General features: G+C 47.4%; 1 protein-coding gene across 1 annotated transcript; it reads left to right on the top strand.

The window, feature by feature from the left end:
* The first annotated feature begins 917 nt into the window (after positions 1-917).
* On the top strand, positions 918-22,378 carry LOC114765249 (protein O-mannosyl-transferase TMTC1-like). The gene is made up of 19 exons (XM_028955330.1): positions 918-1,204; positions 5,047-5,224; positions 7,592-7,665; positions 7,750-7,926; positions 12,792-12,873; positions 13,065-13,168; positions 13,707-13,896; positions 16,070-16,191; positions 17,104-17,271; positions 17,541-17,654; positions 17,795-17,938; positions 18,325-18,433; positions 18,723-18,825; positions 18,903-19,038; positions 20,029-20,173; positions 20,950-21,087; positions 21,186-21,308; positions 21,422-21,499; positions 21,670-22,378. The coding sequence occupies exons 1-19, from the start codon at positions 957-959 to the stop codon at positions 21,790-21,792; spliced, it is 2,556 nt and encodes an 851-aa protein (XP_028811163.1). The 5' UTR covers positions 918-956; the 3' UTR covers positions 21,793-22,378.
* The last annotated feature ends 283 nt before the right edge of the window (positions 22,379-22,661 follow it).

Genomic DNA, 22,661 nt, shown 5'->3' with positions numbered 1-22,661 from the left:
CCAGAAGACCCGGGTTCGAATCCCACTTACGACCATTGTGTCCCTGAGCAAGACACTTAACCCTAAATTGCTCCAGGGGGACTGTCCCCTGTAACTACTGATTGTAAGTCACTCTGGATAAGGGCAAACTTTGTTCCATTTTTCCAACACTACCTCATTTATTGCAATGTAATTATTGCATTATTGTCTAGTATGGGGCAGTGGTGGCCTAGTGGTCAAGGAAGCGGCCCCGTAATCAGAAGGTTGCTGGTTCGAATCCCGATCTGCCAAGGTACCACTGAGGTGCCACTGAGCAAAGCACCGTCCCCACACACTGCTCCCCAGGCGCCTGTCATGGCTGCCCACTGCTCACTCAGGGTGATGGGTTAAATGCAGAGGACAAATTTCACTGTGTGCACTGTGTGCTATGCTGCTGTGTATCACGTGTGACAATCACTTCACTTTCACTTCACTAGTATTTGTCATGCACATGTTTTCATGTCTGGACCGTTGCCTGTCCTGTGCACTATACCCTCATGTGCGAGAGTTTTGGGGGCCTGCTGGGGTTACGGCGGCCCTGCAGCGCGTCGCTCCACCGCATGGCGGCGGACAGATGTTCCGGATCCAACAGCAACTGCAGCAAATCTCCGCCGCGCCCACTTCGTCCTCCCGATAATCTGATATGAGAAGCGGGCTTTATTTTTTTTTTTTTTACTTTTTTTATTTTGCTTGCTGTTGCTCGTCGTAGGATAAGTAAAATGTTGACACTTTCCTCGTTTTGTCATTTCACACACACACACACACACACACACACACACACACAAACCAGCGCCGTGCGGCGCGTGGAGTGCGCATGCGCGTGCGCAGGAGGCGGCGCTCTCCGCCGCCGTCTCTGCTTCCCCGCCTCATCCCGAGCTCGGCTCCGGACCGGAGATGGGGCCGCGCGCGGCACGGCGGCGCGCGACCCGCGGCGCGACATGACCGCGCGGGAGCGGGTGGCGCGCGCGGGCCGCGCGCTCGCGCTGGCGGCGGCGTGCGCGCTCTGCTACTGCAACGCGCTCCCGGGGGAGCTCGTGCACGACGACGTGTGGGCGATCGTCAACAATCCGGACGCGCGCGGCGCGTCCCCCGTGCGCGCCGCCTTCGGCAACGACTTCTGGGGGCGCGCGCTGGCGGACCGCGCGAGCCACAAGTCGTACCGGCCGCTCTGCGTGCTCACGTTCAGGTGAGTGGACCTGACCGGTGACCCCGGGGTGACCCCGGGTGATGAGGGAGGATGTTCCAGCGGCGAGGTCAGCTTAATTACTGCGGACTAATTAGCCTGACCTGACCCCCCCCCCCCTGCTGACCTGCAGGTGACCCCTGGGATTCGGGGTCCACGCTGTGAACTTCAGATCTTTCACTTTTAAACTGGCCGATGTGGCAGATCCCTTTTGAGGATGGAGCTTTCATCTCGTTTTTCACTCCGCCCGGCTTGTTCCAGGGGGAGGTGAACATCAGTGTAACGTGAGAACTGCGTTAATACGCTGCCAATCGTGTAGAAGTCTCAGGTGTCTGCTGCGTGGCCAACGGTGGCTTCGCGGGTGAGGAAGGTTGCCGCTTCAAATCCCGAACCACCCAGGTCCCCTTAATCGTCCCCACACACTGCTCCCCGTGCGCTCACCAAAGGTGATGGTTAAATGCAGAGGACACGTTTCGTTGTGTCACCTTGTGCTGAGCTGTAGTGTCTCGCAATGACAATCGCTTCGCTTTCAGTTTCACCTCAGCTGCGATGGTGGGAGCTCAATGGGAACTTTTGTCACTGTTGTGAAGTGAATTGATTGTCACATGTGATACACAGCAGCACAGCACACGGTGCACACAGTGAAATTTGTCCTCTGCATTTAACCCATCACCCTGAGTGAGCAGTGGGCGGCCATGACAGGCGCCCGGGGAGCAGTGAGTGGGGACGGTGCTTTGCTCAGTGGCACCTCAGCGGATCGGGATTCGAACCGGCAACCTTCTGATTACGGTGCCGCTTCCTTAACCGCTAGGTCACCGCTACGCCACCACTGCCCCTGTTGACAGCGTTGCTTTGAAAAGGACGATGGAGAGCTTCGGACGGGGTGCTGATCGGCCCGCTTTTATGGGATGGTTAAGAAGCGCCGCACGCCATTCGATTGCGGTTTGTTTAGCCGGCTTTTACCAAGGCCCGAGCCGCACACACACCCTTGCACACATTTACGTGTGCGGCATTTATCAGACGTGCTTTTTCTAGAGCATCTTGCAGTCAGCAGTTACAAAGACAGTCCCCCCGGAGACACTCAGGGCTATAAGTGTCTTGCTCCTGGGTCTTCTGGGTCTACCTTGGTAGAAGGGACGGTAGCTTTGTTCTGCAAGCGAGTCAGAAATTCATCTGTGTGGACGTTGCGCGTCTCGACTCACGGCGGTCCGACTGATATGGCTCCTGACAGCCCACCGGCGCACGGCCGCTGCGGTTCCACGAAGTCCGTGTAATCGTTTCAGTTCCCTGTGAAGCATTTAGAAAGCCACACTTCAGCTCTATTGGTTTAGGAATGTTAGTATTTCAAATTGTATTTTTTTTGGCTAAATAATTGACACCGCGCTACTCTACAGTTACAGATTTACACCTCCAATCAATATATTACATGTAAAATTCGCTCCGTATTATTTCGTATGGCATCTTTTCATATTGTGTTGTATAGAATCATATTACTTTCTCTTCATTCTGTACAGTGTCACACGTATCCTATTGTACAGTATTGCTTCAGTATTATTTACTTATTTTTACTCGTATTTTACTGCATCATGTTAACATGTCTCGTTTTACTTCATGTCGTGTTGGTTCATTTCAAGTATTGAAGTTTTATCGTATTGCTTCGTATTGTTTTGGGGATAGTGCGTATCGCATAGTATCTTTAAGGCTGAAGTTTTAGCGTGCTGTAAGATGGAGGAAGCCGATATCCTGCTGGTGCCGGTTGATACGGGAGACCGGGGACCAGAACGGCAGCGCTTTTCCGTTCCTTTCTCCTGCCTGCTGGAGTTTCCTCATGGCGAAACCCAGACAACCTTCGGCGTCCCAGCGGCCTGCTGGGATCGGAGGGTGCTTTAATCCAGGAGACAGCGGAGGGGAGGCGAGGAGATCAGTGACGGAGGAGACAGGGAGGCGGGGGGGGTCTCGACTCGTTCCACTAATGAACGTTGCCGTCATGGCTGAGCGGGGCTCTGACCTGCCTGTCTGCTGATTACACGCCGACCTCATCGTTGCCCCCTCCTCCCCGAGTGTTAGACAGGAGTGCATTAACCCAAGTGTCCCTGTGTCTCTTGGACCCACATCCAATCATCTCATCTTCCCCCGGTCCATTTACTGCCTGCAATTCATGCCGTTTCTGGCGTGAAATATGCCCACAATCGCACTGACCTTGAGTCAGAAGCAGACCTTCGTGATGCCCACTTTCCTGTAATATGTGGCTCTGGTGATGGATTAAATTGGAGCATGTCAGACTTGCGGCTCATGTGACTCACTTCCATTTTCTTGCTTTAAGAGCACTTGGACACTCATTATGCGTGAGGTTTTTATTTCGTCTTTGTCATTAACCAGGCTGATTCTTAAAATCAAACTGTCTGAGGCTAATGAAAAAGGGAAATGAGCATTTAAGATGAAACTTTAATTGAGCCTATTATCAAATTACCTCACAATGCTATACTTTACATCACATTACTCATAATATCCTTTTACCTCAAAGTGCCTCGCAGTTCTACAAGTTATTTCAAATTACATTTACATTTACTGCATTTATGAGACGCCCTTATTCAGAGCGACTTACAATCAGTAGTTACAGGGACAGTCCCCCCCTGGAGCAACTTAGGGTTAAGTGTCTTGCTCAGGGACACAATGGTAGTAAGGGGGATTTGAACCTGGGTCTCCTGGTTCAAAGGCGAGTGTGTTACCCACTAGGCTACTACCACCCCCCGTTAGTATTTTACCTCAGTATTTACCTCAGTATTTACCTCATAATATCCTTTTACCTCAAGGTGCCTCACAGTGCTTCATTTTACTTCAAATTACTTCATAATATCCTTTTACCTCAAAATGGCTCACAATAATACATTTTACTTCAAATTATTTTATAATATCATTTTACCTCAAAATTGCTCACAATAATACATTTTACTTCAAATTACCTCATAATATCCTTTTACCTCAAGGTGCCTCACAGAGCTACATTTTACTTCAAATTACCTCATAATATCATTTTACCTCAAAATGACTCACAATAATACATTTTACTTCAAATTACCTCATAATATCCTTTTATCTCAAGGTGCCTCACAGTGCTACATTTTACATCAAAATGTCCTTGTAATATCAATAATAGCCTCACAGTGGTACTTTTTACATCACTTTACCTCAGAATACACAGAATACCTCATATTGCCTCATAGAGCTACATTACCTTATAATGTCTCACACCTCATAAGGATTATTATACATCTCACATTGTTTCACAATGCATCAATTCTGCAAAACTCCTCACAGCGACACACATTACATAACATTATCTCATTAAGCGTCTTTTACCTTGTAATACCTCACAACACAACACCAGTGCTCATGCCTTACATATATTACACAGTATCTCACATAACCTCACATCACTTCATAAATCCGTCTTACATCTCTCTGGGCCACACATTATGTCGTATTATAACTTAATCAGACACATCAGCTCAGATTAGCCAAACCCGCCCACAGCCGTTCTTATTGGTGGAGGGATTTGAGGACTCCTGTGGTGGCGTTTTGTTCAGATATACCATGGGATGCGTGAAGCTGCTGCCACCACCTGTTTTTGCCCTATATTTATTTTCATACTTTGACCTCTAAGCACCCGAATTTTCCGTCTGACAGAAAGGGTGTCTTTGTGTGAGGGATGGATAATCAGGTCATAAAAATGAACCATGTATAATTTTAGTGTGGCACAACCTATTCAGGGCTGTGTGGAAACAGTCATGCTAGACGTGAAGATGGCGATGATGATGATGGTGCTGGTTTTTCTTTTCTCCCAGGCTGAACGTCATGCTGGCCGGAATGAATCCGTTCTACTTCCACATGGTGAACGTGTGTCTGCACTGTGCCGCGACCATCCTGTTCATGCACACATGCGAGCGCTGCGTGTTCAACGACGGCTGCCGGGCCTTCCTCACCGCACTGCTCTTCGCCGTGCACCCCATCCACACCGAAGCTGTGAGTACACACCCAGCCCCTCCCTCCGTTTATTCTATCCTGTACTGTCACACGAACAAATTGTAGCATGATAATAAAAAAGCCACAATTTCTGAATGCATTGTATGTATTCTGTGCTAGTAGCCTAGAGGGTAACACACTCGCCTGTGAACCAGAAGACCCAGGTTGAAATCCCACTTACTACCATTGTGTCCCTGAGCAAGACATTTAACCCTGAGTGTCTCCAGGGGGGGACTGTCCCTGTAACTACTGATCGTAAGTTGCTCTGGATAAGGGCGCCTGATAAATGCTGTAAAAATTCTGTATGTGTTGGGAATTACATTGGTGAACTAGTATTTCTGCATCTTTGGAGCTATATTGCAACAAAGCATCCGGGTTCTGCTGCCTTTCTAGCTTTGATCTACCTGCGAGTCTGGTGTGAAGCCAGAAGAGGTCCAGAGTTGAAGAACGTTCCGGGATATGACCCTCTGTCCCCTCGTGTGTACGTTCAGGATCTCATTCTGTCTGTCTGTCCTTACTTTAATGCTACTCAGAACTTGGCTGGTTGTGAGGATCCAGGCGGGGCGTTGTTGGGCATCGTGTTTTGTCACATTGATCTGTTGATCAGTTGTATCAGTTTGTCATTTTGGACACTTTCCAGTGTCGAGTCTGGTCAGATGGTGGAAACAGACAGATCTTATATATCTCGAATGTAAGTGAAAGCAGCGTTCGGCCATTCAGCAGGTAATGAACGGTAATACGGCATAATTCAACCGGCCCTGCTAATGCAAATGTGAGAAATTAGCATTGCAAAGGGCCAGTCTGCAGAAAACAAGCCATGAAAGGCAGAGATGCCAGTGTGCTGAAGTAGTGCAGACGGCACTGGACGATAAAAAGAAAGGACACTTGCTGGACTGTGTCGACGGTTACGGTGACTCTGCGTTTTCTTGTTGTTTCCTGCGTCATTAGCGTGTGTGAGCTGTTTAACACACACACATGCACACACACACACAGGGTCAACTGCAGTGTAGATCAGCGTAGAGCGGCCAGGTGGCTCACTTGAATTACTGGCAGCTAGAACAAGTGAATGTGAAAAGACGACCGGCTTGGTTTTCTGCCCTTCCAGGCCTGTGGTTGTGTGTGTGTGTGTGTGTGTGTGTGTGTTTGAGGGGGGGGTAAATATCTCTACTGCTCGTCTGGCTGCTGATCCTCAGCAGAAAGCCGCCTCTGTTCGCCGCTGAAAGGCTCCATTCAGCTCTGCTGCTCTGCTTTCAGGCGGCAGTCTGGGCGCCGTCTGTGTGTCCGGCCCGGACGCGGCAGCAGCTGATGAGGTCACGAAGTTGCTGCTGCTCCGTCGAGGGGCGACTCAAGGGGCCGAGAACGTCAAGTGTGTGTGTGTGTGTGTGTGTGCGCGCACATCTGCACACGCGCCCCTCGGTTGAAAAACAGGGCTGCAGCTGCCTCCCTGGAATTCCTGGAGAATTGTGTAAGGGAGCTGGAATGTCGGCGCACTCCCACTCACTGTGGAAAGCCGGAGCGTTTCCAGCACACGCATGGCAACGTACACACCCTCCCATCAGCCATAGGAGCGGCAGCTGCAGCGGGCGGGGTCTGACGGGCTGTTGTGGGGTGTAGGGCGTGGCGCTGGGTGGCGTTACGTATCAAACGCCAGGTTTCCTTCAGCGAGCTCCACTCGCTGGAAACCTGGTTCCAGCCATAAAAAGGCACGTTAAAGAACCCTAAGGAAGGTGCCTAAACACACACACACACACACACACACACACATATACATACAGTGCCTGTAATCAGCACCATGTGCAGCTCTCTGTGAGCTTAACTTTCCAGAATCTTCCAGGGATTTTCCCTCATTCAGCCGGACAGACGAGGGGGAGTGGGATCGGCGTGTGAAAGAGAGGACAGGAAGAGTGTGTGTTGCGCGCGTGTGTGTGCGGGAACGGCGTAGCTGAAGGGTGAAGAGTGGTCGGAAGGGCGGGGTGCGGAAATGAAAACCGAGGGGCCGTCTGCCCGCAAAGTGATGTGCTGCATTTGACCCTCGACCTCTTTTGCGCGGCAGAGGGTGGTAGTAGCCCAGTGGGTAACACACTCGCCTATGAACCAGAAGACCCGGGTTCGAATCCCACTTACTACCATTGTGTCCCTGAGCAAGACACTTAACCCTAAATTGCTCCAGGGAGACTGTCCCTGTCACTACTGATTGTAAGTCGCTCTGGATAAGGGCGTCTGATAAATGCTGTAAATGTAAATGCAGACACACACCGGCCTGTGCGTGTGTGTTAGTGTGTGTGCGGTGGGGTGGATTTTTGGCTCCGCTGGGTTTTCGTTCCGCTGCTTATCTCCCTTTTCTCGTCTTCTCCTCTGTGCTTGCAGGTATCAGGAGTGGTTGGCAGGGCGGACGTTCTGGCCTGTCTGCTGTTCCTCCTGGCCTTTCTCTCCTATATTAGGTAAGAGGGACCCAGTCAGAACCGCCGTCCCCCCGCAGCTTACTACTCACCACTTGTGTGTGTGAACTTGGGGTTGTCCCGCAGGAGCGTGTCCCCGTCGCGATGCGAGGACTCCTTCCCGCCGACGGTGTCGGTCCCCTCGCTGCTGCTGTGCGCGCTACTGGGCGGCTGCGCCATGCTGGTGAAGGAGACGGGCGTCACCGTGTTCGGCGTGTGTGTCGTGTACGACGCCCTGGTCCTGTGCCGTCGGCCCCTGCTCGCGTGAGTGTGTTTTCCGTCCTAAAATAGATCCGAAATGATCTTGTTTCAGGTCGTGTGTGACTTGTGTCTTTTGTAAAGGTGACATTTGTAAACCCAAGGGACTGATGGGAATGTGAGTCGTGTCACTCCCTCACTGGTCACTCCCTCCGAGCTGGTGTACAAAGAGCCGTTTAAAAGCTCATTAACTCGTAACGACCCCGTTTCTGCTCCCGGAATACTTCCTCATATCATACCATATCATAACCTTTTCCATCTTTCCCTCCATCGTTTCTTTTCATCGGGTAAAGTCGTCTTTCAGCGATTTTTCACACATTCTGTGTCAGTGATCCTGGACACGAAAATAAAATCTGCATCTGCGTAGTTCCTCCAGGCTCGTGGTCCAGTCTCAACACGACCACAACATGCCGACAGGACCACTCAGCGCAAAAGACTGAAGAGGCTATAAAACCATGGCAACCGGACAGTTTTGTGCGGTAAAGCGTCGGATGTGCAAACGGACAAGCTGTGCAAGATACGGAATTGTGGGAATTATCGATGGCGGCAGCACAACAACTACAATTCTAGATAATAATTTTGACTGAGTCGGGTGCATTTATCCCTGATGCAGATCCACTTTCCGACCGAGACCCTGCTGGAAAAACCGTCGTAATTGTAAAGCAGCTGCAATATGTGCGGAGGAGAAGCTCTGACTCCTGCAGTGCATCATGGGAGTGTGTGTGTGTTATTGAATTGAGGACGATCAAGTGGGCGGTGTGACAGAAAGGAAGCTATTTCTCACGTCCTTTTTGCTTATGCCATCTGTTAATAATTGAGTGTGTGTGTGTGTGTGTGTGTATGTGAGCTGTTGGTGTAAAACTGTGTCTCTCTCGCGGTTTGTTTATTTTCTGTCTGTCCCTCGTCCTTCCTGCCTCCCAGCACTCTGGCATCCCACAGCCGGCGTTATGCTTCATGCATGGTGTGTAAGGCATAAAGTGTGTGTGTTTGTGTGTGTGTGTGTGTGTGTGTTCACTTTCTGAATTGTCCTCTGTTTGCAGCTCTGTGTTGTGTGGTTCTGTTGGATCTGTGTGCGTGTGTGTGTGTGTGTGTGTGTAAAGATCCAGTTCTATAGCCAGCAGGCCACCACGGTGCAGCGCTCTCCACATTCCGAGCCTTTGATCCCGTTGCCAAGTCATTGGCAACAGGGATCACCGGAGGAATGGGAAAACGGGAAGCGACAGATCCAGTGCGGTGTAAAAAAAAATTAGACACTCAGACACACACGCACACAGACACGCTTCATACATGTTCCCGGATCCAGGCCCTGATATCTTGGAAAGGATTTAATTGCTGCTGAGTTCATTTGGGTCTTAATCAGACAAGCAAACAAAATCTGCTGGTGTGTCAACATGTTGCCTCAGCGCTGCGTGTGTGTGTCTGTGTGTGTATGTGTGTGTCTGTGTGCGTGTGATCAATAACACCATTCATTGACAGGAGCGTGAACAGAGTAATAATGGTTGCCTTCTCATGTCACATGCCTCCGCTTGACCTCTGACCCAGATGTTCCAGCATCTTCAAGGTTATTCGGCCTGGCTGCCTCACTGTTCACTCAGAGAAAGCGCCAGAGGGGCCGAGGCTCCGCCCCCAATGTGGGCGTGCAGAGCAGCACAGAATGCTGGGTACTGCTGATGCGCGTCAGTTTGTTTTCATTTCAGTAAGTCTACAGAAAATGAGACACACACACACACACACACACTCACACGCAGGGCTGGATGTGTGTGTGGATGAGGGTGAGGGAAAGAACAGCTCCAATAAACCTTTTTAATGAGAGCAACGTGATACACAGACCAGGAACATTAATGAGGTGCTGTGTGTGTGTGTGTGTGTGTGTGTGTGTGTGTGTGTGTGTGTGTGTAGATGAGTATGAAGGGTGAAACTGTTGGAATGAACCACTTTAATGAGAGAGGCGATAGAGATAAATGAAGAGGGGGTTGTGTGTCCGAGTGTGTGTGTGTGTGTGTGTGTGTGTGTGTGTGTAAATGAGTATGAAGGGTGAAACTGTTGAAATGAACTGCTTTAATGAGAGAGGCGATAAAGATAAATGAAGAGGGGGTTGTGTGTCCGAGTGTGTGTGTGTGTGTGTGTGTGTGTAAATGAGTATGAAGGGTGAAACTGTTGAAATGTACCGCTTTAATGAGAGAGGCGATAGAGATAAATGAAGTGTGTGTGTGTGTGTGTGTGTGTGTGTGTGTGCTTTTGATGTCATGTGTGGCTGTGTGTAATAACTGGCGTCTCCCTTCTGTAATTCCACACCTTTAAATGTAATCCAAGCCACGCCCATCAGCTGTCCGACAGCGCAGAGGCGGAGCTTTCTTCTTTTATAAACTGCTGGGAATTGTGGGATTTGTAGGTTGTGAATATCAGAATACCCACACACAAACACACACACACACAGAGTGGCTGCAGCAGCCCCAGCTGGATGTTCCCGTCAGTAATGAGGAGAGATGATCCTGGAGATGCGCTAACAGCGAGCTGCGCTTCCCCTGCCCACTGGGGACATGCGTCTTCATTTGTCAGGCCAATTAGTCCATTCCAATTTAATTGAGCGTTTCACACACACACACACACACACACACACACACACACACAGTGACCCGGTCATCATCTGCTTGTCATTATCGGCTCTCTGTCCACATGTCCACAGTGTCGGGGCGTGGTCAGGGGGCGGAGCCACCGGTGTCTGAGTTGCCCGTTTTTGTTTTGGTTTCCTCTCGCACTCTGCACTGCAGTCCCATAATGCACTGGGAAAATCGGATTACGGATGGAGGAGATGAAAATCTCTCCGTTTTCTGTTCTTCCCTTTGAGAATATGATGATGATGATGATGATGATGATAATGATGATGAAGATGAGTGCTTCTTCTGTGTTTTTTGCTCCTGGTTGGTTTCGAGTTGATCAGTTTAGTGACTCTGGAGGCTTCGTCATTAAGAATTCTGGGAAGAATCCAATTTCCCTTCTGTGAAGATTTTTAGATGTTCCATATGTTCTGACTGAGTGGTGTGTGTGTGTGTGTGTGTGTGTGTATCAGCATTTACAGTTGTCAGCGTTTCCAGATCCCAACTTTGTCGCTGTATTTGAAGAACTTCATAAATCAAACATGAGACATGTCTGATCATCGTGTAGCCCTCCTAAAATTTAAACCTGAACCATTAAATCTGTCAAATCCCTTAAATTACACATCGCCTCTGTCATGTCAGACGGAAGCGTTTTAGGATCAGATGGGAATTGGGTCGGACATCAGCTGGGTGTACAAGCATTTTATTTGAAATCCCTGAGTGCAGCAGGGCTGAACATCATTCTGAACATCATCCCTCCTGCTGTTAATCTGAGTTACCAGCCCACACACACACATATACACATATAGACATATACATATACACATGCATAATCATAACACACATACTCATAAGAACACCCACGCAGTGTGTTGCAGAAGATTATGGGATATTTGGTGCAGCTCTGTAGAGTGTGTGTGTGTGTGTGTGTGTGTGTTTAGATGTGAGATGCGGGTGCCATGGGACTGATGGGGGGGTCGTGGTGCATTATGGGATGCTGCAGTGCAGGGCGTCTTCTCTGATCTTCCTGGCTGAACCGGTGCTGGAATAATGAACCGAGTTCCATCATTTATTCAAGAGGTGGCAGCTGCGGCGCTTACATCAATTTAACACATGTACGCGTGTGTGTGTGTGTGTGTGTTCTGCACTACGTACTTTCTGCTGTACTCTCTGTTTTATTTGGCGAGTGCAAGAGATGATGTGTTCGGTCTGTCTGACAACCTCCGTGGAGCTCCTGAAAGCTCTCAAATACTTAAATAATGTGATGGATCTCACACACACACACACACACACACACACACATACACACTGAAGACATACTTCAGTGGTGCTGCTGTGAGTGTTGAACCTCACTATGCCTCCACTGCAGAGATCTGATCTGAGTTCCGTGCAGACGCCTACAAGAGACACCTTTACACCATGGGGTGTTACTTCACCATGACGACCGTCCCAGAGAGAGAGAGAGAGAGAGAGAGAAAGAGCAAGTCATTACTGAACTGATCCAGGAGAAGCGAGCACTGCCATCGTCCTGACTTCGCCAGCCAGTCTCTACTGCTGTGTGTGTGTGTGTGTGTGTGTGTGTGTGTGTGTGTGTGTGTGTGTGTGTGTGTGTGTGGGAATCAGTGCTGCAGTGGAAATAAAGGGCTGGTCAAACGAGGGTTAATGATGACATTAACAATGACCGTCATTCTCTCTCTCGCTCTCTCTCTCTCTCTCTTTTCTTTTCATGTCTTTCACTAGGGCTAGACAGTTAATCCAATTTTACATTTTTATTAAAATTTTCTTGGCTTCCAACGATTACAAACAACATATTCAAGATTGTCCTGTTCCATTTTGCCTTGTAGTGTAACATTTTGTGTATTTACTATTTACATTTTTTCATGTTTATGTTCACATTTTGAATACCCCATTTTATTTCGTCTTTACATTTATTATTATCCATTTTCAGTTGTAAAGTAAAATTTGAAAATATGTCCAACTGTTGAAAGCATTTTTTAAATATTTTTCAATAAACACTGGATGTTTCAAAGGTTTTAAATAATCATGATTTGCATTTTAGCTAAATCAATCATGATTATAGTTTTAGATAAAATCAAGCAGCCTTCTCTTTCTCTTCTGTTGGAGTTTGATAATTAGTTGTGCTACAATAAATTAGGATTTAAATTTGTCTCTCTCTCTGTCTATCTGTCTCTCTCTCTCTCTGTCTGTCTATCCCTCTCTGTCTATCTGTCTCTTTCTTTATGTCTATCTGTCTGTCTCTCTCCCTCTCTCTAGGTATTTCTCTTTCTCCAGGCTGAAGCAGCTACTGAGAATCTCCTCTCCTCTGATCAAACGTGTCGGATTTATCTCTATTTATGTAAGGGTCAGCTACACACACACACACACACACACACACACACACACACACACACACACACACACACATTCTTACTCACTACGCTTAAACCCCTTTTCTCTGTCTTAGGTGAGATGGAAGGTGACCTACGTTAATGACCCATTCTTCCTGTGCTGTGTTGTGTGTGTGTGTGTGTGTGTGTGTTCCTTTAGGTGGTGCTCATCATGTCGGTGCGTCTGTGGTTGATGGGCGGTACGATGCCTCTCTTCTCAGAACAGGATAACCCCGCCTCCTTCTCCCCTCACCTGCTCACCAGGTAAACCCACCTGATGGCCAGATATGCTGAGACTTGGCCCTCTCACTTCTGCAATCACATCAAGCTTTTGTCAGAAAAGCTTGTTCTGTGCACTACAAGTGCATTATGGGCAATGGCAGAGTGTTCAAGATATGTATGTGTGTGTGTCATTTAAAATGGCTGAACTGATTTTATGCATGACATTCCCAGCTCAGCCTCGCGTCATTTCCCAACACGGGGATTTGGCGCCGTTCCCACCTGAACATTAATCCAGCTGCTTTTTATGAGCTCTTGTGGTTTTTCATCGTCTGTAATTAACGGTTTAGCTGCTGCTCTGCTCGTAATGCCACACATTCTGATAAAAGTTATTAAGAAAGGAGAGTATTTAAACGCACACACACAGCCACTACATTAAAAGCACTAAGAGGTGAGCATTTTATGTGTGTGTGTGTGTGTGTATGTAGATGAGTATGAAGGGTGAAACTGTTGGAATGAACCGCTTTAATGAGAGGTGTGTGTGTGTGTGTGTGTGTATAAATTTGCCTCTGTGTATGTCCAGGTGTCTCACCTACTCCTACCTGCTGGCCTTCAACGCCTGGCTGCTTCTGGCTCCCATCATCTTATGCTACGACTGGCAGGTGGGTAGCATCCCACTGGTCGAGTCGCTCTGGGATCCTCGGAACGGCGCCTCGCTGCTGCTTGGCGTCAGCATGCTTGCGCTGTGTGTGCGCTGTGCGCTCTCACTGCAGGTGAGGAGAACACACACACACACACCTTATACACACCTGTGTTCTGCACACTTTGTTGCTCAGTATGGTTCAGTACCATTGGTGTGTGTGTGTGTGTGTGTGTGTGTGTGTGTGTGCGTGTGTGTGAATTGCCAGCTTTTCATGCTGCTGTCATCGGTCTGTCAGAACAGGAAAATGTGTCCATGTGGGAATATTACAGTGTCCATGTGTTAAGATGATGGGGGCAGTGGTGGCCTAGCGGTTAAGGAAGCGGCCCCGTAATCAGAAGGTTGCCGGTTCGAATCCCGATCCGCCGAGGTGCCACTGAGCAAAGCACCGTCCCCACTCACTGCTCCCCGGGTGCCTGTCATGGCTGGCTACTGCTCACCAAGGGTGATGGGTTAAATGCAGAGGACACGTTTCACTGTGTCACCGTGTGCTGTGCTGCTGTGTATCACATGTGACATTCACTTCACTTTATGTGACAGGGTATATTACAGTGAGTGTGCTTATTGATTGTGTATACAGTCTGGACGCACCTACTCTGTGGCGGCGGTTATGGAGGCTAAGATGGAGCCGCTTTGAAGAATCCAATGCAAGAAACGTATTTAGTATTTGTTGTATGAGGAGAAAGTGAAGCATGTTTGTTGAGCCTGTTTTTTCAAGATCACCTCTTTTTACCCTCAAGCCGCTTGATGAGATGCTCACTCTCAGAAAAGAGTGTGAAATGGGTGGTAGTAGCCTGGTGGGTAACACACTTGCCTATGGACCAGGAGACCCAGGTTCAAATCCCACTTACCTCCATTGTGTCCCTGAGCAAGACACTTAACCCTGAGTGTCTCCAGGGGAGGACTGTCCCTGTAACTACTGATTGTAAGTCGCTCTTGATAAGGGCGTCTGGTAAATGCTGTAAATGCTGTAAATGTGAAATGCTGCCATCACAGCAAAAGCTTCCTTATTTGGAGGGGCGCCAATCTTCAACTTTTTACCTAGTTTGCAATTTTTAGTCGTTTATTACATAACCTCAAGCGTATTATTTAATAGTCCTGAATCTTCAGTTTTGTTCTATAGTGTAAAAAAATACAAAACCTGTAAATGAATAGGTGCGTCCAAACATTTGATGGTAGTGCATGCAAGTGTGAATTCGAATGTCTGTGTGTATGATTGTATATAAGATTGTGTGTATGAGTGTGTGCATGAGCGTGTAAGGTTCTTTAAGGAGAATTAAGTAACTCTGGAAGGTACACATGGTGAGGAGGTTCTCCCTAGTGCTTCTCATGTCACAGCCCTGAATAATTCATAAAGGAAACCGGAGTCGGAGCCGTTTGTGTGTGTGTGTGTGTGTGTGCATGGGAATGACTGCATGTTTTTGTGTTTTCTGTGTGTAAGAGAAAGGGAAGTACTCTGTGATATGAGTGTGTATCTGTGTAGGAAGGAGTGAGTGTGGTGTGTGTGGGTGCGTGTATGGGTGCATCTGTGTGCTGGGGTCTCAGCGTTTGAGAGGTCGGTTCTGGATTCGGGCCACACACACACACACACCACACACAATTGCAGAACAGGAGAGAGGTGAGTTGAGAAGTGAGAATAACGCACGGCTGCTGCCATGGTAACGGAAAACGACCCTAATCATCATCATCATTTCGCCCCCGTCACGTTCAACTGAGATGTGTGCACGTGTGTGTATGTCTGTGTGTGTTTCAATCTGCTGCTGACACAAGAACCGAAGGCCCCATCATCACTGCCCTGCTGCTCTGCTGTGATCATTAGCCTAACAAGCAAATCATCCAATTAGAGCACAGATTAATTAAGGGAGTTAATTGCTGCTTGTTGACAGTTGTGTGTTTAATGAACAGAAGAACCGAGCAGTTTAATTAAATAAGAATGTCTCACACATTGTTTATGAAGTAGTGTGTGTGTGTGTGTGCTGTGATGACACTGAAGGGTGTTGGGAGTGTTAAAAGTGTAAGGTGGGTGTGTAGTGGGTGTATAATAGCATAATAAAAAATATGAATGGTTAATTATATTATGCCAGTCCAGGCAGTAAAGCATCATGATGACATGTTATATACAGACATTGAAAGAATCCAAGATTTATTTACTGCCCCCGAGCTCGGGTCACATGCGTTAATAAACGGGCGTGGTTGTTTGGTGTGTGTTGGGTGACATGGCCACTGTTTTCTTGTTTGTTCTGTAGAATCCAGAGAGCCAGGAGGTTCTGGTTGGAATTCTGTTCCTGGTGTTCCCCTTCATTCCCGCCAGTAATCTGTTTTTCCGTGTCGGATTTGTGGTGGCAGAGAGAGTTCTGTACATGCCCAGGTTAGTGTGTGTGTGTATGTGTGTGTACGTGAGATCAGGTTGTGTGGCTTTCTCTGGAGAAAGTGCTGGAAAACTCAACACTCTCTCTGTCAAGTGTGGGAGGAGCTTCTGATTGCCCCACGCCTGTCTGCGTCACGTTTCCACGGTGACACCACTTTTTAACATCAACAGGAAGCTGGCGCAGCTGGCTTTTCTCACACAGAGGAGCCACGTGGTCCACTGTGTCTTGAATGCTGGTGGCCTTGATGTTCCCAGACCTTTCCTTCAGGCTCTTTGGAGCTAAACATTATTAAGCGGTCATCCTTATCTCATCGTCTGACTCGTCCACACCGCCCGAGACATCTCAGGAAATTTGCATTTTAAGCCATAATGAATTACCTCAAATGCCTGATCCTGAACCGTACATCCACCCAACCTGCTCTCACTCTTTCCAGGCTCTGCCTAAACGTTTGTGCCGCACCAATCAGATTGATTCATCTTCACGCCAATTTAAAAGAGGGAGAAATAGTCTGCACGTCCAGCAACGGTCATCTTAAACTGAAGCCTCATTGCCTAAAGAAAAATTCTTCTGGCTCTAGATCAGCCCCCACTGCCTGTGTCCATGTCAACCCAGAACCCCCTCAACCCCAATTCCTTCCCACATACACACATTAAACGAATAAACTTGTAAAAACGAATAAAATTGTAGGTCTTTGTTCTTTTTCTCCTTGTTTTACACTGAAGGGTATATAGAGTCTCTAAAGCCTACAGGATTATACAGAGTTTTGATGGTCCTATTGGGTGTGTTATTGGTATTTTATACATTTAACGTTTCCAGATATAATCGCAGAATCCATGTTGGGAACCGCTGTTCTAGATGATTTTCTGTCTGTATTCTAATGAAATCTACTGTCTGTCTGTCCCCGTCCACAGTATGGGATACTGTATCCTGATGGTTCACGGTCTACACCGGCTCTACTCCATGTCTGGCCGCTGGGGAGCCACGATCCTGTCCGCCTCCACGCTGCTGCTGCTGCTGCTCTTCTCCTGGAAGACCGTCCAGCAGAACGAGACCTGGCTGTCCAGGGAAGCCCTTTTCAGGTGTGTGTGTGTTATTGGGCTGGAAGTAGCCAAGTGGGTAACATACTCGCCTGAGCACTAGAAGACCACAAAGTCCAAGGTTCAAACCCCACTTCCTACCATTGTGTCCCTGAGCAAGACACTTAAACCTAATTGTCTCCATGGAGGACTGTCCCTGTATCTAATGATTGTAAGACACACTGGATAAGGGTGTCTGGTGAATGCCGTGAATGTAAATTATTGCAATATTTTAAACGGTCCCTCATTCATCCCCTCTCTTTTCTCTGTAGGTCTGGTATCCAGACTCTACCCCACAATGCAAAGGTTCACTATAATTATGCCAACTTCCTCAAGGACCACGGACGTAACGATGAAGCCGTTTACCACTACAGAACCGCCCTCAGGTCTGAACACCCCCCCACCTGCCTCACCCACTCTCTCCATCTCTGATCTGCCTTTGGTGAAGAGGCTGAATCCCGTTCTCCCACATGAGCATCTCGGTTCCGAATCCGCAGGTCGGCACTCTGACTGTCTTTGTCTGCAGGCTGTACCCCCAACATGCCAGTGCCATGAACAACCTGGGCACCCTGACGCGCCACCCGGAGGAGGCAGAGGGCCACTACAGGCGAGCGCTGGAGATCAACCCCCAGCACAACCGAGCCCTGTTCAACCTGGGCAACCTGCTCAAGTAACGGTTTACACACACACACACACACACACTACACACATTATCTACACTCTTTTGTACACTCTGTTTACAAGATTTAGATTTTTGATCTATTATATTGTACTGCATTGTCTATTATATTGTACTGCACATTGTTCATCTATACACACTTATAGACCTATTTACATTGATACATATATTTTTATTCGGTATTTATATTTATAAACATATTCTACAACTCGTACAAATAACACTTACACACATCCTTACACGTTGTGCTGTTTTCTGTTGATGTTGTTTTCTTCTACTCCATCAACCGGAATCAAATTCCTTGTATGTGCTTGCACATGCTTGGCCAATAAACACGATTCTGATTATGCACGTTTACATGGTATTTTATCACCCAGATCCCAGGGGAAGGAGGAGGAGGCTGAGCGGATGCTGCTGGACTCTCTGCGCTTTGGTCCTCACTTTGCTGACGCCTACTCCAGCCTGGCGTCCCTTTACGCCGAGCAGGTGACTTTCCTCGTCCCCTGAACCCGGCCTCTTCTTTCCACTCCTTTTTAATATTCCGGCTGCGTGGCTGCGGTCCTTATCTTTTTAATTTACTGCCTCAGTCTCTCTCTCTCTCTCTCTCTCCTCTTGTGTGTGTGGAGTTGTGTTGAATTAAAAACCTCGCTGGGAAATTTTCATCTCTCTGCCGGCGGCTTCCTCAGCTTACTGTCAACTCCCATTACCGCCCATTCAGCAATTTCACACATGTGGCTTTGTGTGTGTGTGTGTGTGTGTGTGTCTGTGTGTGTAGAAGCGATTCTCTGAGGCCAACGAGATTTATCTGAGGGGTATAGAGAGCTGTCCTGACAGCTCAGACCTGCATAACAACTACGGCGTTTTCCTGGTAGACACCGGTACGTCCTCCCACTGATACACACACATTCACAGTCGCGTTCAGAACAACATGACCTCCTCTGTCTGTCGCTCTCAGGTGACAGCGAGCGGGCAGCTGTTCACTACCAGCATGCAGTGCGCCTAAAGCCCGCGCACTACGTCGCCATGGTGAACCTGGGCCGCCTCCTGCGCTCGGCCAATGACAACAAAGAGGCGGAGTCCTGGTACAAGAGGTGACATTTAGTCTCAAGATGACCAAAACTAACAAGTGGTAATCAAAGGCGTTTATTGCACTCAGCTGGTGGAAAGCCGTCATATCGCCAGAAGATTTGAATCCATGGGTTATCCAGCTAATATAACCCACCCCAATATAATCCCATGATTCCAATAAATAAATATATTAATTATCTCGCATTAATAACTTTCTTGCATTAATAACTTTTTCGTTTCATTTGCCAGCAAAATAGTAGCGTGTTTATTCATCTGGTAAAGTTACTCACCCCCCTCAAGAATACTTGGTATTATCTGACCCATCTTTTTCGAGGTACGTCTGTACGGTTTAAAGTGTTAAATTTGAAGTGAAGTGATTGTCACTTGTGATACACAGCAGCACAGCACACGGTGCACACAGTGAAATTTGTCCTCTGCATTTAACCCATCACCCTGAGTGAGCATTTGAGGATTTTTGAGGTGAATAAACATTCATTATCTCATGGGCTTCGTACACGCTTATCATGCCAGTGGTTTCTTTACACTAAAAGGCAGTGGTTGGCCTAGCAGTTAAGGAAGCGCCGCCGTAACCAGAAGGTTGCCGGTTCAAATCCTGATCCGCTGAGGTGCCACTGAGCAAAGCACCGTCCCCACACACTGCTCCCCGGGCGCCTGTCATGGCTGCCCACTGCTCACCAAGGGCGATGGTTAAAAGCAGAGAACACATTTCGTTGTGCTGCAGTGTTTCACAATCACTTCACTTTCACTTAAAAATGGCATTCTGGCATTTTATTGTGAAAATTATGCTTTCACGATCTGTACATTTGATCCATCAAACATTTTCCCAAACGATCGGTCTGATTTATTGCAGGTTAAGTGGCGATGTTCATGTTCTCCCTGCATGGCACACACGCCCACCACTGGGTGCAGTAAAACAAAAAGCAGCTGTGTCAAAAACATTGAAATTTGTTCTGACTGCCCCAGTTACACATGTGTGTGTTGTGCTGCTTCAGGGCCTTGCAAGTGACCCGTAAAGGGGACATCCTGACTCTGCTGGGCGCTCTTTACTACAACACCGGCCGCTATGAGGAGGCGCTGCAGGTCTACAGGGAGGCAGTGGTGCTGCAGCCCGACAGCACTGAAATTTATCTGGCTCTGGTGAGATCCCCGCCTCCCCCCATCTCCTGTACTCTAATAGCTGCTTCTTTCATTTACAGTATTTATCAGACGCACTTATCCAGAGCGACTTACAATCAGTAGTCACTTCTTCCCATCCCTCTGTATCCCTCTCTTGCCCTTGTCCTTGCATTAATTTTAGTTTTAGTCTAGCCTTTTAGTTTTTCACGTCCAAACTCATTTTAGTATAGTGAAGTTTCAGTCGACTAAAGGTTTAGTTTTATTTTACTCAAAATTATCCATGACTCTTTTAGTCAATGAAAATTGTATTTTACTCTCTTTTAGTACTGTAATTCTATTTAACCCAGTCAATATACAGTAATACACGTATCTAGAGACACAACATCTTCTTTTAGTCAAACCCATTTCATAATTAAAACAAAATCTTATTATTATATTATTGTTACTCTTATAGACTCAAGAATACTCGACATACATTTCAGACACAGAAGATGCTCTCATTTGCTCCATGTTTGTCAACCACACATCTGTTAGACCAGATGGGAGCTACAAGAATTAGAAACCGTGAAATAATTACGCTATTTAACAAGAGAAAATGACGTCTCGTTTTAGTATACCATATTAGTCTAGTTTATGAGTCAACAATATCACATACACATTACAGTTATCGTCACATGACCACCATTTATGTTGCGAAATGTTGGTGACGAAATACAACACTGGTCACCAGGTTTGTTGCCATGGTGTTCTTTCTGCTCAGTCTCTCTCTCTCTCTCTCTCTCTCTGTTTTTCTCCAGGCTCAGGTCTTGGCCATGTCAGGCCACAGTAAAGAGGCGGAGGAGATGACGACAGAAATCATCTCTAAGAGCTCCAGCTGCGTCGAGTGCTATCGACTGCTGTCAGCCATCTACAGCAAGCATGGCAATCACACCCAGGTAGGCGTGTGAATGTGTGTGTGTGTGTGTGTGTATCGCTCACTGTGTAGTATGATATGAAAAACCAGCATCAAACTGTTGGAATGTGTGTGCATCAGGCGTTGGATGCTCTTGATAAAGCCCTGCTGCAGAACCCATCGGACGCTGCAGTGCGGGCGGAGCTTTATTTCTCCAAAGGGAATCAGCTGAGGGAGATGAACCAACTAGACGAAGCCTTCGAGGTCGGTTCCTCGTCCTTTCCTCCTTTCGTCCCACACTGAAATCTGCGAAGTCTCATCCATGCAAATGAACATCATACCGACATACCGATCATACTGTCTTTATTTCCCACCAGAGCTACAAACTTGCTGTGGAACTGAACCCTGACCAATCACAAGCCTGGATGAACATGGGGGGAATTCAGCACATTAAGGTAATGGGATCCTCATCCTTGACTCATGTTTTTAATTTTCATCCGGAGACGAATTCCCTCAGAGGGTATTGTTCAATCTCCGCAGCCATTCTGGATGAGATCAGGAGGTGGTGATGGACCAGATGTTTCTTTAGGAGTGAATTGAATGAAATGTCTGTGTCGTTTCGCAGGGCGACTACTCTGCCGCCAGGGTGTACTACAAGCGTGCCCTCCTCTTGACCCCCGGCTCAAAGCTGCTGAAGGAAAACCTGGCCAAGCTGGACCGTCTGGAGAAGAAGCTTCACGCCGTGTAGGTAGCAGGCGGCCAGAATTTGACTCTGCAGTCTGGGATGGGATGAAGTCCAAACCCCCGGGGTCTGGATCCGGAAAAACTCCAGCAGAGTGCATGCTGGTGCGTCCCACATGAGCTTTAACTGAATCGCCATCTCCGCGGCTCGGGCTTTTGGACCCTAAATCCTATTTTTGGGTGTCAAGTGACATTTGCTGGTCCTTTTGACAGCTGAGCTGGAACCTCAGGCACATTTCAGACCAAACCGCATCCAGTGCCTGTGTTCTGTGAACATGGCACACAGATGAGTGTGTGTGTGTGTGTGTGTGTGTTTTCTCCTGTTGAAACTGTCAGGTGTGTGTGTGTTGGAAATGTTGCTTTGCTTCAAGCTCTTGTTTTATTCTGATTGTAAAACCGTTTCTGTGTGGAATGTGAATATAAAGGAAAAGAAGAGCCGTGGAATTGAAGAATGAAGTCATGAAATGAAAATAAAAGCTGTAATGAATGTGCAAAACTTATTTGAAGTGACCCTGGTTATGTCAGAATCACATTCTGAAGTGGTGACCATGGCAACCAAATCACATATTTAATAAACTACATTAAGATCTATACGTCATTTTGGGTGCTGCTTTCTGAAATTGAAATTGACATTTTTTTTTGCCACGGGTGCTCATTAATTAAGTCAATGAATAAATAAAATTATTTTTAAAATGTTGTCCTACTCTAGTGATCGATCTTTTGAAGCATTTTTCCCAATCTCAAAAGGCAAAATAAACTGGAAATTTGGTGAGGGACCTTTTGACCTTTGACATTCACATGTTCTGTATATAGAACATGTGAACTGTATATAGAGGTGGTAGTAGCCTAGTGGGTAAGACACTCGCCTGTGAACCA

The sequence above is a fragment of the Denticeps clupeoides genome, chromosome 15 (assembly GCF_900700375.1).
Source record: "Denticeps clupeoides chromosome 15, fDenClu1.1, whole genome shotgun sequence".
Classification (NCBI taxonomy): domain Eukaryota; kingdom Metazoa; phylum Chordata; class Actinopteri; order Clupeiformes; family Denticipitidae; genus Denticeps; species Denticeps clupeoides.
This window is presented reverse-complemented; position numbering and strand designations above follow the sequence as displayed.